At 40.2% G+C, this 25196-nt stretch overlaps 1 protein-coding gene across 5 annotated transcripts in view; it reads left to right on the top strand.

Annotated features, from left to right (window-relative positions):
• Positions 1 to 4287: 4287 nt before the first annotated feature.
• The window catches only part of LOC311615032 (integrator complex subunit 6-like), a 59761-nt gene continuing 38852 nt past the window's right edge, over positions 4288 to 25196 (top strand). For 2 of the 5 annotated variants that reach the window (XM_084870189.1, XM_084870188.1), the window contains exons 1-2: positions 4288 to 4755; positions 4903 to 4980. In XM_084870189.1, the coding sequence (XP_084726315.1) occupies positions 4645 to 4755; positions 4903 to 4980 (189 nt within the window). In that variant the 5' untranslated portion in view covers positions 4288 to 4644. The remainder of the gene's footprint in view (positions 4756 to 4902; positions 4981 to 25196) is intronic. The other 3 variants (XM_084870187.1, XM_084870185.1, XM_084870186.1) reach the window with 2 other exon arrangements.

Raw genomic sequence — 25196 nt, 5'->3', positions numbered from 1 at the left:
AGTAGGCAGGGCCAAGATACAGGGCTGGGCAGCCTGAGAAAAGAGCACCTGGGAAGGCAATGAAAGAATAGTAGCCACAGCATATTCAATGATTTCTTTCAACAACTATTTATTGAGCATGTACCTCATACCAGTTATTGGTTAGAGGCTCTGCCTGTTCTCAAGGAGTTTACATTCCAGTAAAAGAAAGTCAAAGCATAGATTACCCTATAACACAAAGGCACTGAAGTTCAGTGGCTGAGGCAGACGTAGAAACAGTTCTGGGGATTTTAGTGTTGATGTGTGCCAAAGAAACACAATAAAATGTCTGTACATACTCTAGTTAATATAAGGTCTACTTTCCTCCAGGAAGTAAAGAAGAAAGACAGAAGTCTTGGGGTTTGGTTTAATCTGAATAAATCCATAAATCTATTAGATGTTTATTTTTGGTATGTTGTCCCATTTTCCATTTTATAATAAGACATAAATAATAACTAAATTTTTTATTTAGTTATTTATTTAAAAATAAATATATATATATATATATATATATATATATATATATATATATATATATATTATTGGTTTTTTTACAGAGAGGAAGAGAGAGGGATAGAGAGTTAGAAATATAAATGAGAGAGAATCATCAATCAGTTGCCTCTTGCATCACCCCTACTGGGGATGTGCCCGCAACCAAGGTACATGCCCTGGACCGGAATCGAACCTGGGACCTTTCAGTCCGCAGGCCGACGCTCTATCCACTGAGCCAAACTGGTTTCGGCAAGACAGGTATTTTTTAGACATTATCTTTATACTAGAGGCTTGGTGCACAAAATACCTGCACTTGGGGTGTGGGGGCCTTTAGCCAGGCCTGTGCCCTCTTACAGTCAGGGAGTCCTGCTATTGATTGCCCCACAGAGGGAGGCCCTGCCCACCACTGCTGGCCGGGTAGCCTGGGCCTCCTTCTTTGGGGCGATTGTGGGGTGATGACAGGGCCCCCTGACCAATCCCATTGCACAGGCCTTGGTGGTGGCAGTCAGTGCTGGGCCACCATGGTGCCCACAAACTAGGAGGGACTGAGAGGTCAACAGTTCAGCCCGCTCTCCAGTCTCCACCCACCTGAGCCTGCTGCGTGCTCAGTCTGGCATTCAATCATCTGTTCGGTTGTTTTGGATGTTACGGACCCTGGCTCTTTATATATTAGGATCATTTCAATTCCATTTGAGCATTTTCCAGAAAGGATCAATAATAAGTCCTGTTAGAAAAAAATAAATATGGACCTGCCTGAGGAGCACATCCTAAGGTCCTATGGGGCCTGCATGCCCTCAACCTCTGGAGCACTGTGTGGCTAAAATCATTTGTGTTTCCCTGATACTGATAAATCAATTTTGAAAACTACTTCAATAGTATTCACCTTGGAATGATTTTTAAAATATTTTGTATTTACATTTTTTACATATCCTCTTTCTGATTATAAAAATAAGGTATATTCATTTCAACAATTTGTCCCGTGTCCCCTGGCGCTTTAAAAAACTCCCTTCCCTGCAGGCCTGATCACCCACAACTGCCCTCCCCTGCCAGCCATCATGTGGCAGCCATCTTGTGTCCACAGGGGGGAGGCCATCTTGTGTGTTAGAGTGATGGTCAATTTGCATATGACCTCTTTATCATATAGGATAAACTAATAGAAATTTTTGTATTTCTTCAACCAAAGGCTATTCTAAGCAACCAATTAACCCTATGCATTTATCTGATGGGCTGAAAGAGACACAGTATTACTTGGAGTTGACTTTAACAAGAAAGTTTGTTTCCAGGTACTAATCCCATCCCCACTTAATGTTAGGCAAAATTATTAGACTGCCCCATGATCTCCACCTCATGGTGTTACATCCTGTATAATCCTCTCTGCTGAGTGTGGGTGAGACTGGTGGCTTGCTTCTTCTAGTCAATAGAATATGGCAAGGGTGATGGCTGGCTTTCTCATGATTAAGTCAAATTGCATAAACTGAAGCAAGTGAGTGTCCCGATGGCCCTGAAGAAGCAAACAACCTTGCTATAACTAAAATTATGGAGAGAGCCACATGCATTGAACTGAAGCTTCAGAACTGAAGCTGCGGATATACTGGAGGATGGCACTGAGCCATAAGAAAGTAAATTCTTCCAATACTCTGAATGGGCTTGGAAGCTGATTCTTTCCCAGTCAAACCTCCAGATGAAAACACAGCCTGTCTGACACCTGGATTGAAGTCTTGTACAACCAACTGAGCAGAGAATCCAGCTACACCCAGACCCCTGACTCACAGCAACTGTAAGGTAATAAATGAGTATGTTGTTTTGAACTGCAGAATTTATGGTACAGTTTTTTATTTACACAGAAATAGAAAAATGACACATCAACCCTCACCAGCCCTGTAATTTATAGCACCATTGCCCATGTAGGCACTGCCCTTCTCCAATAATATTTGTATGAAAATGGAAATGGGGACTTCTAGGGTCTATTTCCCCATTAATTCCCACCAGGTGAATCCCACCAGACTTTCCTAAAATGCAGCATGCAAATTACTATCTCTGGCTGAACTTTTGTTTACACCATTCCTTCCAACCTATAATCTCTCTCTTTCCTCTTTGTGCTTCATCCACGAAACCTTCTGAACTTCTAGACCACTGGACCATTGGTTTCATTGCACTTTTTGTTTTAATCACTTATTTGCTCCTGATTCATATACTGCTATGTGGCCTGTTCTGAAATAGTATTTTTCTGAAACTATTATTGAATGTGTGCACATATTTATTATATATAATACAAAGAACATAGAAAATATTACATAAAGAAATGTATCAATAAAAGTATAAACTCATTGAAATTCAGAATTCCATATCATGCATAGGATCCTGCTAGGAATACACACCTCTGCATTTAAAAATTGTGTTACATGTCCGGCAGGTATGGCTCGGTGGTTGAGCATCAACCTATAAACCAGAAGGTCATGGTTTGATTCCTGGTCAGGGCACATGCCTGGGTTGCAGGCTCAATCCCAGTGTGGGGCATGCAAGAGGCAGGCCATTGTTGATTCTTTCTCATTATTGATGTTTCTAACTGTCTCTCTCCTCCCTTCCTCTTTAAAATCAATAAAAAATATATTTTTTAAAAAATTGTGTTACAGCCCTAGCTGATTTTGCTCAGTGGTTAGAGTGACAGCCTGTGGACCAAAGTGTCTCAGGTTTGATTCCCAGTCAAGGGCAGATCAAGGGCATGTACCTTGGTTGCAGGTTTATCTCAGGTCAATGTATCTGTCTCACGCCAATGTGTTTGGTGTTTTTCTCCCTCTCTACCCCTTCTCTCTCTCTCTCTCTCTCTCTCTCTCTCTCTCTCTCTCTCTCTCTCTCTCTCTCTCTCTCCTTTTTCTCTCTCTAAGGATCAATGGTAAAGGTATCCTCGGATGAGGACTTTTTAAAAATCATGTTACATAGTCAGTCAAGGGTAATTGGCCACTTATTGAGCCTTTTCTTGGAGTCAGACCTGAGAACGTTTACTGAAAAATGCCATCTACTATAATCATTTCAAGGATTAAGGGAGGCTAACACGGTTGCCTGGTACTTATAGGAGCTCAATAAATGTGAGTTGAATGAGAATCTTGGTTGGCTAACTTCCCATGTGCAAAGGCTGTGCAGATACAAGAGTGGGTGGGCTTATCCCTGGCAGGCCAATATCTCAAAGAGATCAGTGAAATTGAAGAAGCTTGTGCACACAAAAGACCAGTTTAGGTAACTATGTTTAAGTTTTAGTTTCCTTTCAAAGTAGATATATGTGGAATGCAAGGCCAGCAACCAACTTATAAATACTGATCAAGAGTGGGGAGGGAGCTAAAGGAATGTGAGTAGGTCTTGCCAGGAATGAGGTTTGCTTTTTCTAAAATGTTTTGGTCTCGGCTAGTAGCAGGATTGATGGGCTGAAGTTAGAAAAGTTTTTTGTGCAGCCAATCTAAGCATCTGCTTCTGTACTCTGTACAACTGTTGCTCAAATTCACTCTTCCTTTGGAATGAGTCATCATCTCTGAAGAGCAAGAGAAAATCCATCCATCCCCCTCCCCCACCCCCACCCCGAAATAGCCTAACACCTCCTAAGGCTTTAAAGAAGGGTCCTTCACATTTCCCCTTACATCCTGCCTGGGTTCAAACTTCAACTCCCAGGGTTCGCCCAAATCCCTCCCTTTGCTGTCATCTAATGAATATGCAAATAAACATAATTGGCAGCCAATGGCGTAGGTCCTGGTCACATGGTGCCGGTGGTAGGTGAGCGAACAGAAGTTGAGTGTCGGTGAACACAGATAGCTCTCAGTCTGAGGCGAGCGCTTGAGTGAGCGTGGACGGATGCTTGGGCAGCAGTGGCTGTGGCAGCGGCGGCGGCTGTAGTGGTGGCAGAGGAGAGGAAGGGGGAGGGCCCCAGGGCTACACACGCTAACACTTTCAAGTTCCCTTGGAGGGAAAGGAGGTGGGGCTGCAGAAAGAGGAGGCCAGGGGCAGTCTCATCTGTCCAGTCTCTCTCATCTCCCTCTCTCCTCTGGCTCTCTGCGCCCTGGCTCTGCGAGAGTTGAGGGTTCGGGTGGCAGAACGCAGCAGTGAGGGCCCGGATAGCAGGGAACAGAGCCAGGGGTGAGGAGGAAGATGCCCATCCTACTGTTCCTTATAGACACGTCCGCCTCTATGAACCAGCGCACTGACTTGGGTACCTCCTATTTGGACATTGCCAAAGGCGCTGTGGAGTTATTCTTGAAGGTAAAGGGAAGGGAGGGGAGAGATGGGAAGATCTCCCGTGGGGCTGGGGGTGGGGGTGGGGTGGATTGAGGTGCTTCGGTAACATTCGTGTCGCCCTTTCCTCCCTCCTTCCCTTCGCGGGCCCCCTCTGTCATCCCTCTCCCGCAGCTGCGCGCCCGGGACCCAGCCAGCCGCGGGGACAGGTACATGCTGGTCACCTACGATGAACCCCCGTACTGTATCAAGGTAAGGGGGCATCAAGAGAGTGGGGCGACCAGAATGGGAACCGGTGGGCTGGGGCAGCTTCCCTTCCTTGCAGCCCTGCGGCCGGAGGGACGCCGGGAGGGGCGGGAGGCGCGGAGGGCCGGCTGAGCGGTGCAGTTGGCGGTTGCGGAGCCTCTTGGGTGCCAGGGGTCAGGGGAGGGGCAACCCCGGGGAGAAACCACGGGAAAGCCCGACCGGTGTCGGCGGGGCGACCGCAGTGGCCACGGAAGATGGCGGACATTTTGCTTTTGTATGAGCCAGGGAGGGAGACTGTGGGCGCTGCTGAGATGGAAAGGAGGGAGAGGAGGGAGGGGAAGAGACCCGCCCCTTCGGGGTGCACCCCGCGCGACTGTGGCCAAGGGGAAGGGCGAGCCTGCGACTCCGCCCCAGGTTCCTTGGCCCCGCGCGGGCTTCCCTGCAGCCCGGGCTCCACCTCCAGCCCCTCCTTCCTCCCCACTCCGGCTCCCCGCAGCTTCCCCTCTTCCACCCCCCCCCCTCCGCTGCTTCTCTCTCCCCCCTCCCTCCCACTTTCCTCCCGCTCCCTCCACCCCCTTCCTGCTGAGAGCGTGGCAGCGTCTGCTGCTGGCCTTCAAAGATTAGAGTCCTGCTTTTGCACTTCTGTGGTCTGTAACCCACCCCGGGCGATGGAAAATCTGGCCTCTGAGCCAGCCTCTCACCCCCCAGACCAGAGGAACTCTTTTCGTTTGTTCTTCCTAATTGTTTGGTTACCTTAGCTACTGTGAGCGTTCCATTTGAGACCAGCCGCGATGGGGTGGGGCGGGAGATGCCCATCGGAACCCCCAGGAGGCAGAGCTTTTTAGGGACCTGGCCTACCTATTTACATCGTGTTAGGCTTGTGTTAGCCTGGTAGGGATGTGTCGGGTGAAAAAGAAAGGAAGGACTCGACTAAACGCAGTTACAATAGTAAAATGGGATGATTTGTTCCAAAGGATTCTGACCTACAAGGAGAAAAGTAGGGAGGACTTCATCTCCATGGGGTAGTTAATATATGTTACTAATGGAGAGGAGATAAAGAATCGCTTTGCCTGCAGTGACCCGATGAAATTGAGTTCAGACTATTAAATCAACCTGGGTAAGAGTCCCGTTTGCATAGTGAGCCTTAAAAAAAATACATTACCGTAATCCTTGAAGTCTTTTTCTAGATTCCTTCTTAGAATTATCTTAATAGTGTTGGAGAGGTGCCATTTGGATGTGTTGTCATTCGTTTTAGTCAAGTATTGTATTTATAAGAACGGAAACTACCAAACTGAATAGTTGGTCAAGGAGAGTGTTCTTACAGAAAGGAAACCAAAGGGGGAAAGATCATAGACAAAAAAAAAAAAAAAAAAAAAAAAAAAAAAAAAAAAAGGCTTTAACTTTGTAATTCTTAGTTGCCAATACCAGTTTGATTAGTAGGTTCCCTTTAAAAACTTCTGGTTTTGATACTTTATTTTTTGGTTTTTGATTTACCTATTTAGAAAAATGGAGCAACTAGACATCTTTCAAAATACCATAATCTTTTCAAAAATGTCTTTCCCAAAAGGGTGTGACCTTTTCTTCCACTTGGAAGAGCAGATGTTTTACATCTTAAGTCTGAAGGTCTACGCCCCTTGAGTACTAATACAGATAATAACCCACCATTTACAGTGTGGCCACTTAAAGGATACACTACAAAGCAATGTGCCGTTTCTTTTCTTTAAAGGAACCACTTATTCAGCATTTTTCTGAATGCCAAGACCCACAATTTAAAAAGGGTTTTGAGCAAACATAAACAAACTCATAGCTACAGACACCAGAATTATTTTAAAAGTAAAAATGGGTTTTGACCCATAAAACTCTCATGGCAATATTTACAGAATCTTTGGAAAGGAAAAATAAAGTCTCACTACCACCCCCCTTAACAACCATCATCACATCTTTTTACCTAGAATTGTAATCACAGTGTTCATATTACTTTGTGTTCTGCTTTTTTCTACCTATAATGTCCCATGAATTTTTCTGGACTGCCACATAGTCTTCATACTTAAAATATTTAGTGGCTGTGTAATTTATCCACGGTATTTTAGAGGCTCCAGATAGTTCTGTGAACAGAGGGGGAAAGTTGAATATTGTTTTTAGTGGAAATTTCATCTGATACCTCTTTTTATTCTGCCATCTTACATACTTCATTTTTTCCTAAAGTAAAAAAAAACAACCTTCTTCCCATTTGAGTTTGATCTTTTTTCCTTATGTAGGCCAGGCATGGAAAGATACTTTCTGTAATACCTTTAATTACCAATCCTAAGTTATATTTTTTTAGTCTTTATGTTTTTTCAAGGTTATTCAGGTTTTTCACTTTAATCTTACATGATAATTACATGTTCTAGGAAATGGTTAATGATCTTAATGATGCTCTTCTATACCTAAAGTCATGCTGCTATCTATACCTGAATTACCAATGATATGCTATCTTTTGGAAGCATTTTCTTTTTCTGAGTCTCTTTCAGCCACTCCCTCCTGCTTTCCCCCAACCCTCCCCGCAGCATGTGGTAACTATTTGGTTCTTTAGCTGTTAGGATCTAGCCATTTTGGAAGCTCTGAAATTTTAGAACAGCTGGGGAATTTTTCTTAAAATTTAGTCTAGTCTTTCATTTGCTCATAGCTAGGAGTCATAAATATCTGTTTTCTGTCACACTGATTATCAAATAGTTCTTCCTTTGATTGTTGGCAGACATCTTAGTTCCTCAGGTCTTTTCAGCAAAGTGATGTTAGGGTTTGATTTGTAGCTTATTTTTTTATGCAGAATAATGTGAAACGTATTTTTCAATTTCTCTGTAGTTGGAGGGCAATTGTTTTGATCTCTTCTCAAAATAGCTTTTAATTTTGGGGGTCTTGGTTATATTCAACTGTAAACACTGCAAAATGAAAGGTGTTTTTTTTTTTCCTACTAGATGGTTCAATTCTGTCAGTGTTGCTACAGGCATAAGTTGTGCATTTAGTTGGGAGGTTTTTTCCCCTAATAGGCATGGAACTATTCCCAGTATATCCACTTACAAGCTCTGACAATAAATCTTGTTGTGAAAAGTTACTGTGACTGGAACTTTTCACTAATGTATACTGTGGAGTATGTGAATATAGTATTTCACCTAGGACTTAGTAACTTCTTGCTACGCACCCCTTAGGACATGGATATGTGCTCTTTTAAAATTAGTCATACCTGTTACTTGCAGTCAGCATTGGATGGATGGAATTAAGTGTGATTGGGGGGGGCATATAAAAATCATATGAAATTTAAGCATTTGTGCTACATCTGTTCCATGTGCTGCTTTGCAGGCAAGTTTTATACACACAGTGTCACAAATGTTAACACTACATTTATACAATGGTATCTTTAGTGTATGCTAAGATGAGATTAATATTTTAAAATTTCCAGTGTACCCTCATAAGACTAAAACATGGTTTTTAAAAGTGGGGTTTTGGTATAATAGTTAATAGATTTGTCAGTAGTTCTGCTGTCTTCTCGTATGTTTTGTTTTGCTATGAATCAAAATTTCTTTTTATTCACTGAATAGTAGAGGTAAACTTGTCACTACTACTGACTCTGGGTAAATTAAGGGCATCAAGAATAAAGTGAATTATCACCCCAATAAGTTCAATAAAAAACAAAAAGAATCAAAATAGCTTGATGTTTGCAATTAGTTTCTTAAAATTAACTTTGGAAAAAATGCTATTTAAACATAAAAGCAAGTCACTTTTCTAGAAATAGCAAAACACATATATAAGTAGTGGACAAAAGGATTTCTTTTACAATAGGAACACTTGTTTCAAAGAAACATCCCAAGTCTGTAATTTGGAAACACAGAGCATTTGAAAAAAGTGAAAATGTCCCTAAAGTGTTGCTTTTTCAAGTCCTTGAGCTTTGCTTACTGTTATCTGCATGCCTTTGTCAATATGTATCAGTAAAAGGTAGCATTTTGGCTTACAGATTTAGGAAGTAAACTTTTTTTTATGATCTGGGCTCCTAACATTTATGGGTATTTTGACTAAAATATAACGTTTTCATATGCCCTTGAGTATATTTTATGGGTGTTATTTGGAAAAGGAGCTACTTTTAGGGGAGTCTTTAATTGTGGCTGGAAGGCAAATAAGTGCTTTTGGGTGAAACAATAGCAACATGGCCTGTGAGATCAGCCTGAGAGAATGGAAGGGGCATTTAAAACTTAGAATGCCACAAAGGCAGTGTATTGAGTTATATAATGAATTGTTTCTTTTGTGACCTTGCTTCCTTTTCACCTTCCCATTGGCCATTTGAAGCATATGGTGATAGTTATTTTGAAATAATAAAAGGGTATATAAACCATCAACAAAATTAAAAGGTTATTTACTGAATGGGAGGAAATATTTACAAGTCATATATCTGATAAGGATTAATATCCAAAATATACAAAGAGCTCATACAATTCAATCAATAGCAAAAAAATTAAAAAATCGGATAAAATAAATGAGCAAAGGATCTGAATAGACATTTTTTTTTTAGAAAGGACATACAGATGCCCAACAGGTAAATGAAAAGATACTGAATATCACTAGTCATCAGAGGTTTGCAAATCAAAACCACAATGAGATATCACCTCACACCTGTTAGAATGGCTATCATAAAAAAGACAAACATGTTGGCTAGGCTGTGAAGAAAAGGCACCCTTGTGCACTGTTGGTGGGCATGTAAATTGGTTTTGCCGCTATGGAAAAAAAATGTGGAAGTTCCTTAGAAAATTAAAAATAGAACTGCGCACACACACACACACACACACACACACACACACACAACAGAACTACAATGCAACCCAGCCATTCTACTTCTGGGTATTTATTTGAAAAAGTGAAAACACAAACTTGAGTGATATATGTACTCCTTTATTTACTACAGCATTAATTACAATAGTTAAGATATGGCAACAATCTAAATGTCCACTGATGGATAAATGGATAAAGAAAATACGATTATACTAAAGTCCCTCCATGTGTATGCCACTAAATTGATAATTCTTAAAATACAATAAAGTAAAATAGAAAGTACCTAAGGAGTGTCTAGATTTTAGTGGGTACTCAATAAATGGGGGGGAGGGGGATTTCACATAATACATGAGTGTGAAAGCTACCCAGTCCTCCCCTCCCATTTTCACTACTCTTCTCCAGAGGGTGATTCCCATAACAATTTGATATGTTTAATATTTATTACAGCCAGCGTTTTCACTTAGGTTCAAGTTTTATAATATAGTAGAATCGCATTTTTACAAGAACAGTGTATATGTGTCCCCTTTCTTTTGTTTATTGAAGTATAATTAATATACAGTAAAATATATCAATCTTAATAATGATGCATTTTTATATCTTTGTATATTCATATAACTAAGATGCAGAACATTTCCATCTATATAATAAAAGCCTAAGTGATTGTTATAGTGGAACGACCAGAATGACAGGTTGCTATGATGAGCACTGACCAAAAGTGGGCAGACACTTAATGCAGGAGTTGCCCCCTGTGGGTCAGTGTGCTCCCACAGGGGGAGTGCTGCTTAGCCAGAAGCCGGGCTCACAGCCGGCAAGCTCAGCGGTGGTGGTAGGAACCTCTCCCACCTCCACGGCAGTGCTAAGGAGCAGCGAGCAGGCAGGTGGTAAGGAGGGAGGGGTCCCAGACTGTGAGAGGGATGTCTGACTGCCAGCTTTGGCCTTATCCCTGGCAGGTGGACATTCCCCTGAGGGGTCCCAGGCTGTGAGAGGGTGCAGGCTGGGATGAGGGACTGCCCCTCCTCCCCCACCCAGTGCACGAATTTCATGCACCGGGCCTCTAGTCAATCTATAAAATGCCTCTTGCTTATTTGGGCAGTCTCTTTCTACCCTACTGATAACTGTTGGTCTGCTGTTTATCAGCAATGTAGTGATATGATCAAAATGCTGTTTCTGGTAGATATCTCTGAGAATGGTTGCACAGCATTCTAAGTACTCATTACCATATGTTTATTGATCACACTCTCTGGACCACACTTTATTAGAGGGGCTTAAAATGGGAACCAGAAAGACCTGGCCCAAGGGGAAATCAGAATAGTAAAATAGTCCTACTCATCAAGGGTCTTGAGAATAGTTATTGAAGAAAGGTGACCAGATGTGGATTAAGGTGGGGGATATTTCAAGAACAGTGGACTCTGAACCAACAGATTGGAGGTAGGAGGGAGGTTGGACAGGACCCACTGAGAATTCTGTTTATCTAGTCAAGATTGTAACTGGTTGAGACTAGATCACAAAAGAGCTTTGAAACCTACAAGCTATAGTTTATACACTTCTCCCGGGATAAAGGGCTATGGATGGATTTAAGAGAAATAGGGTAAGGCTTGCTGTCTATGCAATTGTTTGGTTATTACATAGAAGCAAATATTGAGGAGGGCTGGGGAGAGGGAAGAATTAAAGATGGGGGGAAACCCAAAAGACGTAGTTGGAATTGCCTATTTTGCATTAGTTCTGACAGCTCTTGGCCTTGAGTTCTGGATTAGAGTGGGAGGGATGGCAGAAGGGCAGGGCCGCATGTAAGGAAAAGGCAAATATTGTACTTTTCAGTTTGACTTCACTTCAGGAAGATAGTTAGAATGACTCAGGAGATAGGTTTATTCATTTCAAAGTGGCCCAACATTACAGCTCTTCCACATCTCAGGGAGAAATGTACTTTTCAGAGAAAGGCAGGTTTGAAGAACCCTTCCTATTGGGTTGGGGAGAGACAGGGTTGAAGAAAGGAACCCACTAGTTTGGGTCCTTAAATGAAAAGCTCCTGGTGAATATGGCCTTCACAAAGAATTTAAATGAGAAATTCAGGCAGTTTATGTGTTTGCATATTGAAAGTTTGGAATGTACCGGTACTCTTTCCTAGATACAATGTTCTATATGGTGATTAGGTTCCCAGATCTTCCTCCCTAGGAAATCTTTTTTAAAATCCTCACCTGAGGAGTGAGGATATTTTTTCCATTGAGAGAGAGAGAGAGAGAGAGAGAGAGAGAGAGAGAGAGAGAGAGAGAGAGAGAGAGAGAGAGAAAGAAGGAGGTGATTTGGCCCAAGGTGATTTGTTAATAACACATCCTTCTCCCTCTTCCTCAGAACTCTGATGGACTAATGAGGGGACGGGGACATTATAAGGGCTCCATCAAAGAGGGTGATGGGCCGAAACCGCTTTGGCTCAGTGGATAGAGTGTCAGTCTGCGGACTGAAAGGTCCCAGGTTCGATTCTGGTCAAGGGCATGTACATTGGTTGCGGGCACATCCCCGGTGGGGGGGGTGCAGGAGGCAGCTGGTCGATGTATTTCTCTCATTGATGTTTCTAGCTCTCTATCCCTCCCCTTCCTCTCTCTGAAAAATCAATAAAATATATTAAAAAATAAAATATTAAATATTAAAAAAAAGAAGGTGAAGGGCTGAAGTGGCAGTGAGGGTGGGCATGGCTCTGCAAATATACCAGTCATTCATACTTTAGATTAGGCTGTATTTACACTGTTTGATACACATCCACTAGCCACAAGTGGTCATTGAGCACTCGAAAGGCAACTAATCTGAATCAAGATTATGTTATAAGTGTAAATTAAGCACTAGATTTTGAAGACTTAGTAAAATCTACACTAATAAAAGAGAAACATGCAAATTAACCATTACTCCACTATACCCACAGCCAATCAGGAGCGAGTATGCAAATTAACCTCCCCCCAAAACGATGGCAGTGGCAACAGAGCTGGAGCAAGCAGGATGCTTGGGCTGCCCCCAGTGATGGAGGAAGCCAAGTTTTCCACCAGCCCTGGCCTCCAGTCAAGGCTACAAAGTTTCAATTATAGAAGATAAATAAATCCCAGATACCTGCTTCCAGCTGACCCTGGCCTCTGCTCAAGGCTGCACTGACAAAAGAAAGAAAGAAAAAAAAAAATAAGAAAGGAAGCCTCTTACCCAGGCTGGCCACACCCCTGGGAATTCTTGAGCTAAGTAGCTATGTAAATCTAATAAGAGATATGCTAAATATTTCTAGTATCACTGAAATCATGGAACATTTTTAGTGCAACTGGTGAGCACATATTACAAACAGAATTCTGAATTACTGTAGTTACATTAGGAGCTCACATGTACCTTCTATTGTACTTAGCCCAAGAAAAAAATTCTAACCCAACCAGTTGGATCACCAACTATATCCAAGGTCTAAGGAACAAAACTGGTTTTAAATACAACCAAGAATGGGATACTTTCATCAATAAAAGTACACTAAAAGATAAATTATCCAGCCTGGTATAATGTAAAACCTGTTAAACAAAGGGGAGTTTGTATCTGCTCTTATTGAAGGTTTTCTTGATGTTCCCTAGCAGAGCCCTTGTCTTATATAATGGGAAGTCATCAGTTGCATTAAAAGAATGAAGAGGTCCAGATCCACACAGCATGATTATTACTTTCTCTGAACTTAGTCCTCTTAATGGGGATTGCAGAAGTGACTGTGATTTTTTGTTTGTTACTGTAATGGCTCCCATTTAGGGAATAATATTGGTGTTTAATTCTGAGGCTGTAAGAAGAGCTGTTCTGATGAATAGCATGTATAGGAGGTAGAACCATTTTATGCCCTAGTTTTGGGTTCTCCTAAACCTATCTTATAGTCAAGGGTGTTATTTAGCTTTTACCAATATGATTTGACTTATATCTACTTCCTTGTAATAATGAACAATAATACAATATCTTTCTAATGATGATAGTAGCTGACATTTATTGAGTAATACTTATGTACAGGACAGTGTGCCAATGAATATGAAGTGCATATTTCATTTATCTTCTCAACAATCCTACGTTGTAGGTACTATTACTATCTCCATTTCGCAGATAAGGAAACTGGGGCCCAGAGAGGTTAAGTAACACAGCTATAGTAACCCAGGTCTGTCTGTATTCCAAAGTCTTAAGTAATGAGCCACTATCAATCATGGTACAACATTCTTTTTAATAACTTCTCACTGGTATTTTCAAATTATGATATACTAGAGGGCCAGTGCACAAATTTGTGCATGGGTGGGGTCTGGCCAGCCCACCACAATCAGGGCCAATGAGGCCAGGCTGGTGAGGGCATGCGGGAGGTTGGCCCCGATCCGGGTTGGGGGCCTATTGGAGATGGGACCGGTTTGGGGGAGGGAATGCAGATGGTTGGTTGGCTGGCTCCTGATTGAACTCCTGGTAGAGGGGACAATTTACATATTAGCCTTTTTTAAGAATTGTCTTGCTGTTTTTTATAGTTGCTTTTGATATAACAGTGTTTGGTATTATAGCAAGCACTCCATGAATAAAGTTTATTACCCCAATGTTACCATTTTTATTTTTCTGACTACTTAGGTGAATATCATAGGCGGCATTTGTTAAACACTTTGGCCTTTGATGTCTCATAGTTATGCCCCTACTTGGGGACAGATGTGGAATTGTTGGAACTCTTAGCTGATGGAATTTGAGATAGTATGTATATTTTGGGAGTGAAGTTTGAGGAGTGGGACCTAAAATGAATAGAACTATAGGAAGGATGGTGGGAAGCCTGAAAAAGCAACAGGATAATCCTTCCTTATCACAGTGGCCTCCAGAAACTGATTTGCCATTTTCACTTTATCAATCTCTTTATAAATATTTTTCTAGTAGGGAAAAGAAAGACATTCAATGTACTCCACAGTAACCATTTAGTTTATCTTAATCCACAATCTGTAGGGGAAGCAGCAGTGATTTTGTGAAAGCCCTGAATGCACAATACCACCTTTGTGGAGTTTTATGTATCATCCTGTGCCTCACCTAATGTTGCAGTCTTCATTTCATCCAAATCTCCTATTCTCCTCAAGCCATTCACCTGCCATAACCAGATAGAATTTTTCCCCCCTTTCTGCTTAATTAGCTTGGTAAGGGGTACATTTCAGAGATGCTTCCAAATCAGCAACTGGGGGCTTAACCAGAAGACTTTTGTGCTGATATGCCAGGTGTTGTAGAAAAAGTAGAGTTGTGCATCTCAAAGTATATTCACCTGATTAGATTATTCTTTAATGGAAGTTATTCTTTCATTTTTTATATCCTGCCCTGAAGTTTGAGTAGTTCAGTAAACTTAGTACCAAGAGCCAAACTCTGGACTTGAATGCTATTGAACAAAAGACTTGAAACATTTATCGATATGTGTGTGCAAGTAAGGAACAGTACTAGTGAGAAAAGTAAGTATGGTTTATTAAGGTCTTTGGATTTATTATATAGCTCCTTGGGCCAATTTACTAATGTTTATTCTCTTTGCCCTTGACTACATTTGAAACTGTTAATACTCTTTCCTTCCTTCCAGAAACTTATCACTTCCTCTGTTCTGTTTCTCCACCCCTCTCTCTGATAAATCTTTCCCCTATCTTCCTAATTCTTTCCCTTGTGGAATGTATTCTGCCTCATTCATGGTTTCAAATAGTCCTACATCAAGCATGTAAAACTTGTGGCCCATGAGCCGCATGTGGCCCACCATGAATATTTTTGCGGCTCAACCAATATAACAGTATGCAAGAAATGTTTTAATAAAATTTTGTAACTTAATTTTTACAATATCCTATTACACATAATAATTAATAACGAACTACAACATTTGCTAATTTGCAGCCACACCATTTCCCTCCACTAATACTAGCAGTGAATATTTTAGCAGCAGATCGCCATGTCATTAGCCTTGGACTGACTTGTTTGGTGTGTGCAACAGGAAATATTTCGCTTTCAGAGAACAAGAAAAATAGGTTTATTTGCTTTAGCTTATTAATTCAGTGTCTGGTAAGTTAATGTTCAAGAAACATATTAATTTTTATTAAAATGTCCTGTTATTTTATGTTAACGATGACTCATTTATTTCAACCCTTTGTATTCAGCATGTCTCTACTAGTATGGAAATAAACCTATGTTTCTATGAAAATTGAAGTTTTTGTTTTTTTGTGGCCCACATAAACTTAAACCTTGTTTATTTGGCCCATGTTAGCCTTTGAGTTTGACATGCTTGTTCTACAATATTGCTCTCCATCTTAAGTTTCTCACCCAGGCATCTCTAGCTAACTACCGAACATCTATACCTGGCTATCTATCCTACCATCTGCTCATACATAGTTAACAGGTCAAAAACTCTTACCCCCTCTCCTATATTCCCCATCTTTTAGTTACCCATAGATCCTGTCCTTGCATCTTGTTCTAAGGCCCATCTGTCATCTCTTTGAAATATCTCTTACATGTATATGTTCCTTCAACTCAATTTCTGGGGCTATCACTTTCTTAAAATGCTAGTTTTATCAAATCACAACCCCTCTCCCAAGCCATCGAAAAATTCCTACACCTATGAATGCCTTAGCTCTCTGGGATCTGCTCCATATCCTATATAATAAAAGCCTAATATGCAAATTGTCCCCTCCACCGGGAGTTTGACTATTTGCTATGATTGCACTAACCACCAGGGGGCAGCACAGAACATGGCGGGAGTTGGTGATATGGTACTGGCAGTGGGTGGCAGTGGAGGCGCTGCTGGTGCCTGATGGACCCCAACAAGAGCAGGGTCAGGCAGGATGGTGGAGCAAGTAAGCAGGTGACACCAGGCCAAGGCTGGTGTGAGTGGGGCCCCATTACCCTGCTGATTGCCCCACAGACGTTGACCAACAGCTGTAGCAGGGGCCGGGCTGCCACCTGGCTGGCTCCAAGGCTCTGAGAGAGCCAGGCAGGGGTCCTAATGACTCAGGAGGAGGGGGGCGAACCTGGGGGCCCAGGTGCTGCCCAGGGCCCAGAGGTCAGCTTGGACCTGTCCTTCTACGCCAGACACTCTGGCTTCGATCACTGGTCAGGCCTAAGGACCTGAATTTCGTGCACTAGGCTTCTAGTGTTTATATAAACTTATTTCCCATCATTTTCTCAAAGGATCTCTGTGATTCAGCCATACCTGTCTTTCCCACCCTATGAATTTGTCTCTTCATTCCTGATGCCAGCCCTTAGAACACAGATTAATAAAAGGAAGAGGAAATACAAAGCCAAAAGAGCTGGAGGCCAGGGGGAGGAGAACTTGCAAACTGAAAGCATTCCATTTGGAGTGTGACTTGAGGGGGAGGTGCTATTTTAATGATGAGGAGTTGCTGAAGGAAGAGGGAGGGAGCTGGTTATGACCTTTAGTGGTTGATTAGCCGGAACTAGACCAAGACATTTTGATTTAGATTGGCCTGAAGTTGCCTGGAGGCACTGCTGTTTAATCATAAACCCTAATCTCTCTTTGAATTGTCTCTACAGAAGGAAACCCACATAACTGGACAATAGTAATAGGATTCTAGGGAGAATATCTAGACTTTAATGCAGGCATGGCATTAGAAAGTTGGGAATCCCTCTTTTTTTGCTTTGTTTTGGTAGGAGTTCCTCTTTTTTATTTCTTGTAGGAGAATGTTAAAGTTATGAGGAGCAAAGCTCTCCATTTTTCTTTTTAATCCTCACTTGAGGATATTTTTTCTTTTTTATTTCTTTTTTAAAATATATTTTATTGATTTTTTTTTTTTTTTTACAGAAAGGAAAGGAGAGGGACAGAGAGCTAGAAACATCAATGAGAGAGAAACATTGATTCAGCTTTCTCCTGAACAGTCCCTACTGGGGATGTGCCTGCAACCAAGGTACATGCCCTTGACGGGAATCAAATCTGGGACCTTCGGTCCGCAGGCCAATGCTCTTATCCACTGAACCAAACCGGTCAGGGCTTCTTCTTCTTTTTTTTTTTTTTTTTTTAGACTATGTTTTTTTATTGCTTTTCAGAGATAGTGAGAGGGAGGGGAGAAAGAGAGAAACATGTGAGAGAGACACATACATGGACTGGTTGCCTTCTGCACTTACCCCAACAGGGTGCGGGGTGAGGGGGAGCAGGGAGAGAACTGCAACCCACATACTAGCTCTTGATGAGAATCAAACCGCTCCCCACCACCCTTCAGTGCTTGGCTGAAGCTCTAACCCAAGCATGTCAAACTCAAAGGCTAGCATGGGCCAAATAAACAAGGTTTAAGTTTATGTGGGCCACAAAAAAACAAAAACTTCAATTTTCATAGAAACATAGGTTTATTTCCATACTAGTAGAGACATGCTGAATACAAAAAGTTGAAATAAATGAGTCATTGTTAACATAAAATAACAGGACATTTTAATAAAAATTAATATGTTTCTTGAACATTAACTTACCAGACACTGAATTAATAAGCTAAAGCAAATAAACCTATTTTTCTTGTTCTTTGAAAGCGAAATATTATTTGGCACACACCAAACAAGTCAGTCTAAGGCTAATGACGTGGCAATCTGCTGCTAAAATATTCATTGCTAGTATTAGTGGAGGGAAATGGTGTGGCTGCACATGAGGCACTTAAGGGAAATGAATGCAACACAATTATATTGTAGTAATCAGTCATTAGCCAATGCTGTAGTTCATTATTAATAATTATGTATAACAGGATATTATAAAAATTAAGTTACAAAATTTTATTAAAACATTTACATACCGTTATATTGGCTGGGCTGCAAAATTATTCATTGTGGGCCTCATGTGGCCCGTGGTTTGCAAGTTTGACATGCTTACTTTTACCACTTGCAACACCGGCCAGGGCCATTTTTCTTTTCTTTTTTAAATAGTGCACGTTTACCACTCCAAGTCAAGTTTCTTTCCATTACCATTTATCCATTTTGTCTTTTTTTTTTTAAATCAATCTTTATTGTTCATATTATTACAAAGGTTCCTCATTTCTTCCCCCCTCCACCAGGTTCCCACCCCCCCTCCGCCTCCTCCCCATCCTATCCATTTTGTCTTAAAGATTACATGTGTGTATAGATATTGTAAACTCCATTTCATGGTGATGCTTCTGAAGTTCTGTTTAAGCCTAGGTATTTTTTAGAAAAATCAGATTTTTAAAAAGTGGTCATAGTACAGCCAATCTGGTAGATCACACCATCCACTATCATGTAAATCTGGCAGGTTTTATTGCTTTAGCAGCTCTGTGAAGAGTGCTGAGCTTGGAAGGCAATAGACCAGGGTTTTTAGCCACAATCTGCTACTGATTAGATAGCTACATGACCCAGAGCAATTCACTTCACCTTATTTTAGATGACAGTTTTCTTATCTGTAAAATGAAGGACTAGATTATTAACACTTCCTTCCAAAAAAGTACTAGAGAGAATTGTATAACTGAAAGGCAGGAAGTGGAATAATTGAGGCATTGGCATTTAGGTTGATTTCAAATTTGCTTTAAATTTTAGAAAACAATTCCTACATGCTTAATGCCCTGTGTCTCACACTGGTTAAATCTGTAAATGTCACTCCATCTTATTGTTGTTCTTTATTTTTGCTGCTAGCAATTTAATATTCAGGACAGAGTCTGGCAATGATTAGCTCTGAATGGTAGAACTGAGAGTTTGGTGAAGAGATGGACTAGCCTTGTATATCGGTTAGGATTTTTAACAGTGATTCTGATATAAAAAAACAGTTCGTAAACTTTTTTGAGAATTATTTTTTAAAAATTAGTCAGGAGGAAAGAGATTCTATATAATCCTTAGAAAGTAGTGAATGATCTTTCTGCTATGTCTTCTATTTAGCTCTTTCTGCAATGTTTGAGTGGCTTAGTGTCACTCGGATCTTTGTGTATTTTTCCAAGATCACCTTTTAAAATTTTAATTTTGTCTGTGTCTTCATAAAAATATCTCATCAGAGTCCAAAATTCTGAATAATTGAGCACATGATCTGCACAATAGCTACCACTGAAATGGTATAATAGTGAGAGAAGAAACTTGACATTTTTATCTGAATGAGTTTGGCAAATTCTTTGCAACTGTAAGGTATTTTTCCTTCAGTAACAGTGCAATTGGTTCCAGGAGAAAGCAGAATAGTTTCTGAAATTCAGTTTGTACATGTTAGCATCCTCCAGTGAAGATCAAATTTCTTTTGATCTTGTCATGCTTTCAAGTGAACTCAGAGAGGTGTGTTATTTCATAATCTTATCCTAATTCCCTATGGTAAGAATTGAAAATTCATAAATGTATTTTGCAGATATTTTAGACTAATCCTTATGGTTTTTTTTTATCTACTTAAAAATCATAGTCGGTATTTTAAAAAGACAGGTAACACAAAATGGTAAACTTTGTGTCAGTAGAATCAAATTGAATTTTTTATTTGCCCTGTTTATTTTTTAGATTTTATTTTTTCAATTATAATTGACATACAATATTATATTAGTTTCAGATTTCCCAGTTTATTTTAAAATATGTGGTCATGAAAGTCTGCTGAATAAAAATAATTCTGCAAGCCACAGAGTGTCAAATAAGTTTTTGCAATATATTAGGGAGTAAATTTCTTAAGAACTTTTTTTTTTAAGTAGAAGATTCAAGTAAGCTAGAATTATTTCATGTAATTTTGACTAAGTATTTCCTGAAGCATGTTCAGGAAAATTGTAGATTGAACCAAAGAATGATAGCAATCAAGAGTTATCAGGGAGAAATTTGATGCAATCAAATAAAATGGACTTTGAGCATTTTTGAAAGTTCAGGACATTAAAAAGTGCTCCTGGGAAAGTAATTTTGAAAAAAAAGAATCCAAGAGAACTGGATTTTTGTTTAAATATATTTTTATTGATTTTTTACAGAGAGGAAGGGAGAGGGATAGAGAGCTAGAAACATGAATGAGAGAGAAACATCGATCAGCTGCCTCCTGCACACCTCCTCCACACATGCCCTTGACCGAAATCAAACCTGGGACCCTTCAGTCCGCAGGCCAACCCTCTATCCACTGAGCCAAACTGGTTTCGGCAGAACTGGATTTTTAAAAACAAGTAATTTTATAAGAAGAAGCTATATTACTATGCATAAAACAATAATAGAATGCCTCCTTTGAACCTAGGAGTGCATCAGTACCTGAGTCAAGTGAGAAAACCACAAAAAAAGTGGAGACTAAATTACTAGAGTATTAAGGAAAAATTACATCAAGTAGGGTTAGAAAATGTAATGTGAGAAAAGAGTTTGAAAAGGAGTTATAAGAAGCAAGTCAATTCCATTACTTTAATAATATGGCATCTTCCTAAGGTTCATTTCACAGTTTAAAAAACTTCCTTTATAGGAGTGGTAGCTATAAACAATTTTAAAAGACTTTTGAACATTTTAAAGTGATTCAACTCTCACAGTGTTTTGTTTACCTAAGGGGACAAGTAAACCTGCCTTATATCTATCAGAATTGGGGTCTGTTTGAATTGTGAAAAGGAAATTCTTCAACTTCAAAAGTTTAACTCACACAGATATTCCATATAAAGCCAGGGAAACGTTGTGTCCTCGGGAGACAGAGTTGATTGGAAAAGCAGAGCTTCTTATTTTTCATCTCATTCTGTTTCACTGGTTGGTTTACCAACAAAAGAGCAGCCTGTGGTGACAACGATGATACAGTGTTAAGTTGGAGAAGATATTAAGTTGGTTGAAAAACGCTGTTGAGATTGATTTTTCCAATTGTCTGGGTTGTCGCAGAACGTATTTCCCCCAACCTTGTAGAGAGCAGATGGAAAAAGAAAAGTAGTTTATCTTTCAACAAGAGAATTGCTGGCCCTACTAAATTTAGACTCTTTGGCTTTAACTTGCGACATCTGGGAAAATACTCAGATCCGTTAATCATCTAGTTTGTAAGCACCTAGAAGAAGAGCTCAAGGTCCAGGATGGCCCTCTGTATGGGATAACAAAGGGCAAATACTATCAGGCTGATTTCATTTCCTTTGGGTCTAACAGAAGGAGCAACATGTATTGTCTCTAAGATTCCAGCAAGGCTTTTTATTTAGGGCTTGCTATCAAGCTAGGAAGACTTGGACTGAACTGAAACTACTGTCCAAATAGACTTTTGGGTGTGTGTGCCCCAAATAGGTCCGTGCATTGGCTCTGCCCCAAGTCAGAGGGACATATAAATGGTGCCTTGCAGGGAGAGGTTCTCTCACTGCTGTAGTAGAGAGCCTGGCTTGTGACCATCTATACTCTAGAAGGTTTATTTTTGCTCTTTGAAAACATTCACTGCCATTCTCTTTCAATAGCTATCATCCTAAAGAATTTTAATTATTCGATTAATTTCTGGTTTACAAACAACCAATTTAAAGAGGCATTTCTCTAGTGGAAAGTTAGATGCAGCTGCCTTAAATATGTTTTTCCGTTACCTTGGATGGGGAAGTTAACAGCGTGTTCATTAAATCTGCACTCTATACCAAGTCTGACCAGATCATTTGTGTTTTGAAAGAGGATTACAAGTGGCCTTTAGAGAAAGAGCAGCAGTTTTCAGAACACCACTGGCCCTAACACCACTCCCATACCCCCTTCAAGGACAGTTGATTGGCTTTTTTTTTTTTTTTAAGAAAATTTTTATTTAATGTCAAGGTTTGTTCAACTAGCTGAGAATTCAGAGATAACTCTGAATTTACATTTTATTGGTTCCCTTTCTTTTTTAAAAAATTTCTTTATTGATTAAGGTATCACATATTTGTCCTCAATCCCCCATTCCAATACCCCACCCCTCCCACTCACACCCTCACCCCCCTATTGTCCTCGACCACTGGTTAGGCTCGTATGTATGCACATAAGTTGATTGGCTTTTATCTCTTTTACTTGTTTATACTTCCTGGCAAGTTTTTAGTGGAGGAAAGTGTTCTTCTATTTTTAAATATATATATATATAAATTAATCAGAAAAATGGTCTAGCGAAAATGGGATGAAGTACAGGAAGGACAAGTAATGGGATGCTGAGGTTTGGAGGACCAGCTAAATGGCAATCCGGCCTTTCCCTCCTCCATTGAAACCAATGGGGAAATTAGACACAGGAGCCAGCCAGAGTTCTAAATAACCGTTTTATTCCTGTTAAAAGCTAGACTGGGGGATATAGCCTTGATGTATGTTCTCAAAAGCTTTCAAATAGCTCACATATATACAGACCTCCCTTATAGGTCTTTTGGAAGGACAGAGCCTACCTCTTAAGCACCATATGTCAGAGAGCAGACCAGAAAATTAGAAAAAGCTTCAGCAACAGGCCTAGAGGGAGCATGCCAGTTTCCTGTTGCCAAACCCACCCCTCAGATAAGTACCATATTTTCCCGCATATAAGACGCCCCCATGTATAACACCCCCTACCCCCCACTTTTCCAACCACAATTAAGAAACCAATATTTTAAACATTTTACTGCTTTTCCTCTTAAGGCCGTCTTTTTTTAATTTTTTTTATTGCATCTTCAGGAGTTGTAGGTCCTGCTTTCTCCACTGTCTGGTCATACTAGTACACTCAGTGGAGGGAGGTCCAGATTGTCTCTTTGCAGCTCTAATTCCATGCTCTTTTGCATAGCTGATTATATTCAATTTGAATTTTTCAGAGTAAGACAATTGCTTACCGGTATTTATCTTTTTGGGGTTTTTTTTGTTTTTGTCTCTCTTTTTTTTTTTTTTTTTTTTTTTTTTTTACCTTTTTATGGGCTCAGAACACTCTGGCCCCTGTTGCATTTGCGCACTCTCCACCTCCACCTCCAATTATGGCATCAGCTGACGTCCATAGCAATAAGGCTCGTGATTGAAGGAAGTCTGTTTGACAAGATATGGTCAGCTACTCACTGTGCAGCTCCCTCCTCCCCTGACTTCCTTGTATAAAATGCCCCTCGATTTTCAGTCTAAGGATTTTAGAAAAAAATAGAGTCTTATACATGGAAAAATACGTAGATGGAGATAAGGGTGAAGAAGGTCAGAAACAGCCCCAGTAAGGAGTAAATGACTTACTTGCTTTACTTGCTTTGATAGTTACAGCCAGGAATAGACTAGGGTTTTCCAAGTCCTGATCTACTGTTCCCATACCCAATTGGTCTGCATTTAGGCATCAGAAAAAGTAGGCTTATATTGAACAAATTTGGAAATTCTATTAAAGTTACAAACTTTTAAGCTAATATAAGGAGACATGTCTATGACAGGAATATGTGAAATATATAGTAGAATCTCTAGTACAGCGGTTTAAATTGGTGGGCTCTCAGGTTACCTGGGTTCAAATCCTGGCTGTATCATTTACTAGTTGTTTTACCTGGACAAGTTGCTTATCCTCTCTGAGCCTCAGTGTGCTCATCTATAAAATGGAAATAGTAATAGTACCTACTTGGTTGGTGTGGTTATAAGGCTCAGATGAGAAGGATACATATAAAATGCCAATGAGTGGCATAAATGAATTACTGACACATAGGCACTGGTAAATATTACCTATGGTTATTATTATTTATCATCATCATCATCATCATCATCATCATCATTTTACTTCTGGGAGACTTTAAAACTTTAATACAATAAACTACTCTTTAGGGTTTCACCCATCCCGGGCTATTCCTTTGTCTTAAACCTCCATTTTTTAGGTTTTCCAGGCTTGAAGTTTTGTAATCATCTTTTTTTAAAATATATATATTTTATTGATTTTTACAGAGAGGAAGGGAGAGGGATAGAGAGCTAGAAACATCGATGAGAAAGAAACATCGACCAGCTGCCTCCTGCACACCCCCCACCGGGGATGTGCCCGCAACCAAGGTACATGCCCTTGACCGGAATCGAACCTGGGACCCTTCAGTCCGCAGACTGATGCTCTATCCACTGAGCCAAACCGGTTTTGGCTGTAATCATCTTTTACTCCTTCTTTTTTAGGCTCATTGTCTGTCACCGAGTCCTATCTTATTGGTTTGAAATGTTTCTCAGTTAGCCTCTTCCTCTTCATTCCCATTCTAACTTAGGCCCTGATTCCCTCTGGCCTGGATTACTGCTGTTTAAGCCTCCTAGCCTCTTTTTCCTGATATAGCTTCTCCTTCTCCAGTCTATCTTATATGTCCCTGCCAGCCTGACCTTCCTGAGACGCTGATTTGATCCTGTTTCCCTCTGCCTTGGAATCTGTAATGAGTCTATTGTCTGCCAAAGCCAAGGTTTCCTAACTGACCCCTCAGTCCTTCTAGAACATATATTGAAAATTTTCTAGTAGCACAATAAAAAGTAAAAAGAGACAGGTAAAACTTATAGTAATATATTTTATTTAACTAAAAATATTTAAAACATTGTCATTTCGAAGTAAATATAAAAATAATATACAAATAAAATATATTTTCATTCTTTTTTGTTCCAAGCCCTCAAAATACCATGTGTATTTTACACAT

The sequence above is a fragment of the Pipistrellus hanaki genome, assembly GCF_964339955.1.
Source record: "Pipistrellus hanaki genome assembly, chromosome: X".
Classification (NCBI taxonomy): Eukaryota; Metazoa; Chordata; class Mammalia; order Chiroptera; family Vespertilionidae; genus Pipistrellus; species Pipistrellus hanaki.
This window is presented reverse-complemented; position numbering and strand designations above follow the sequence as displayed.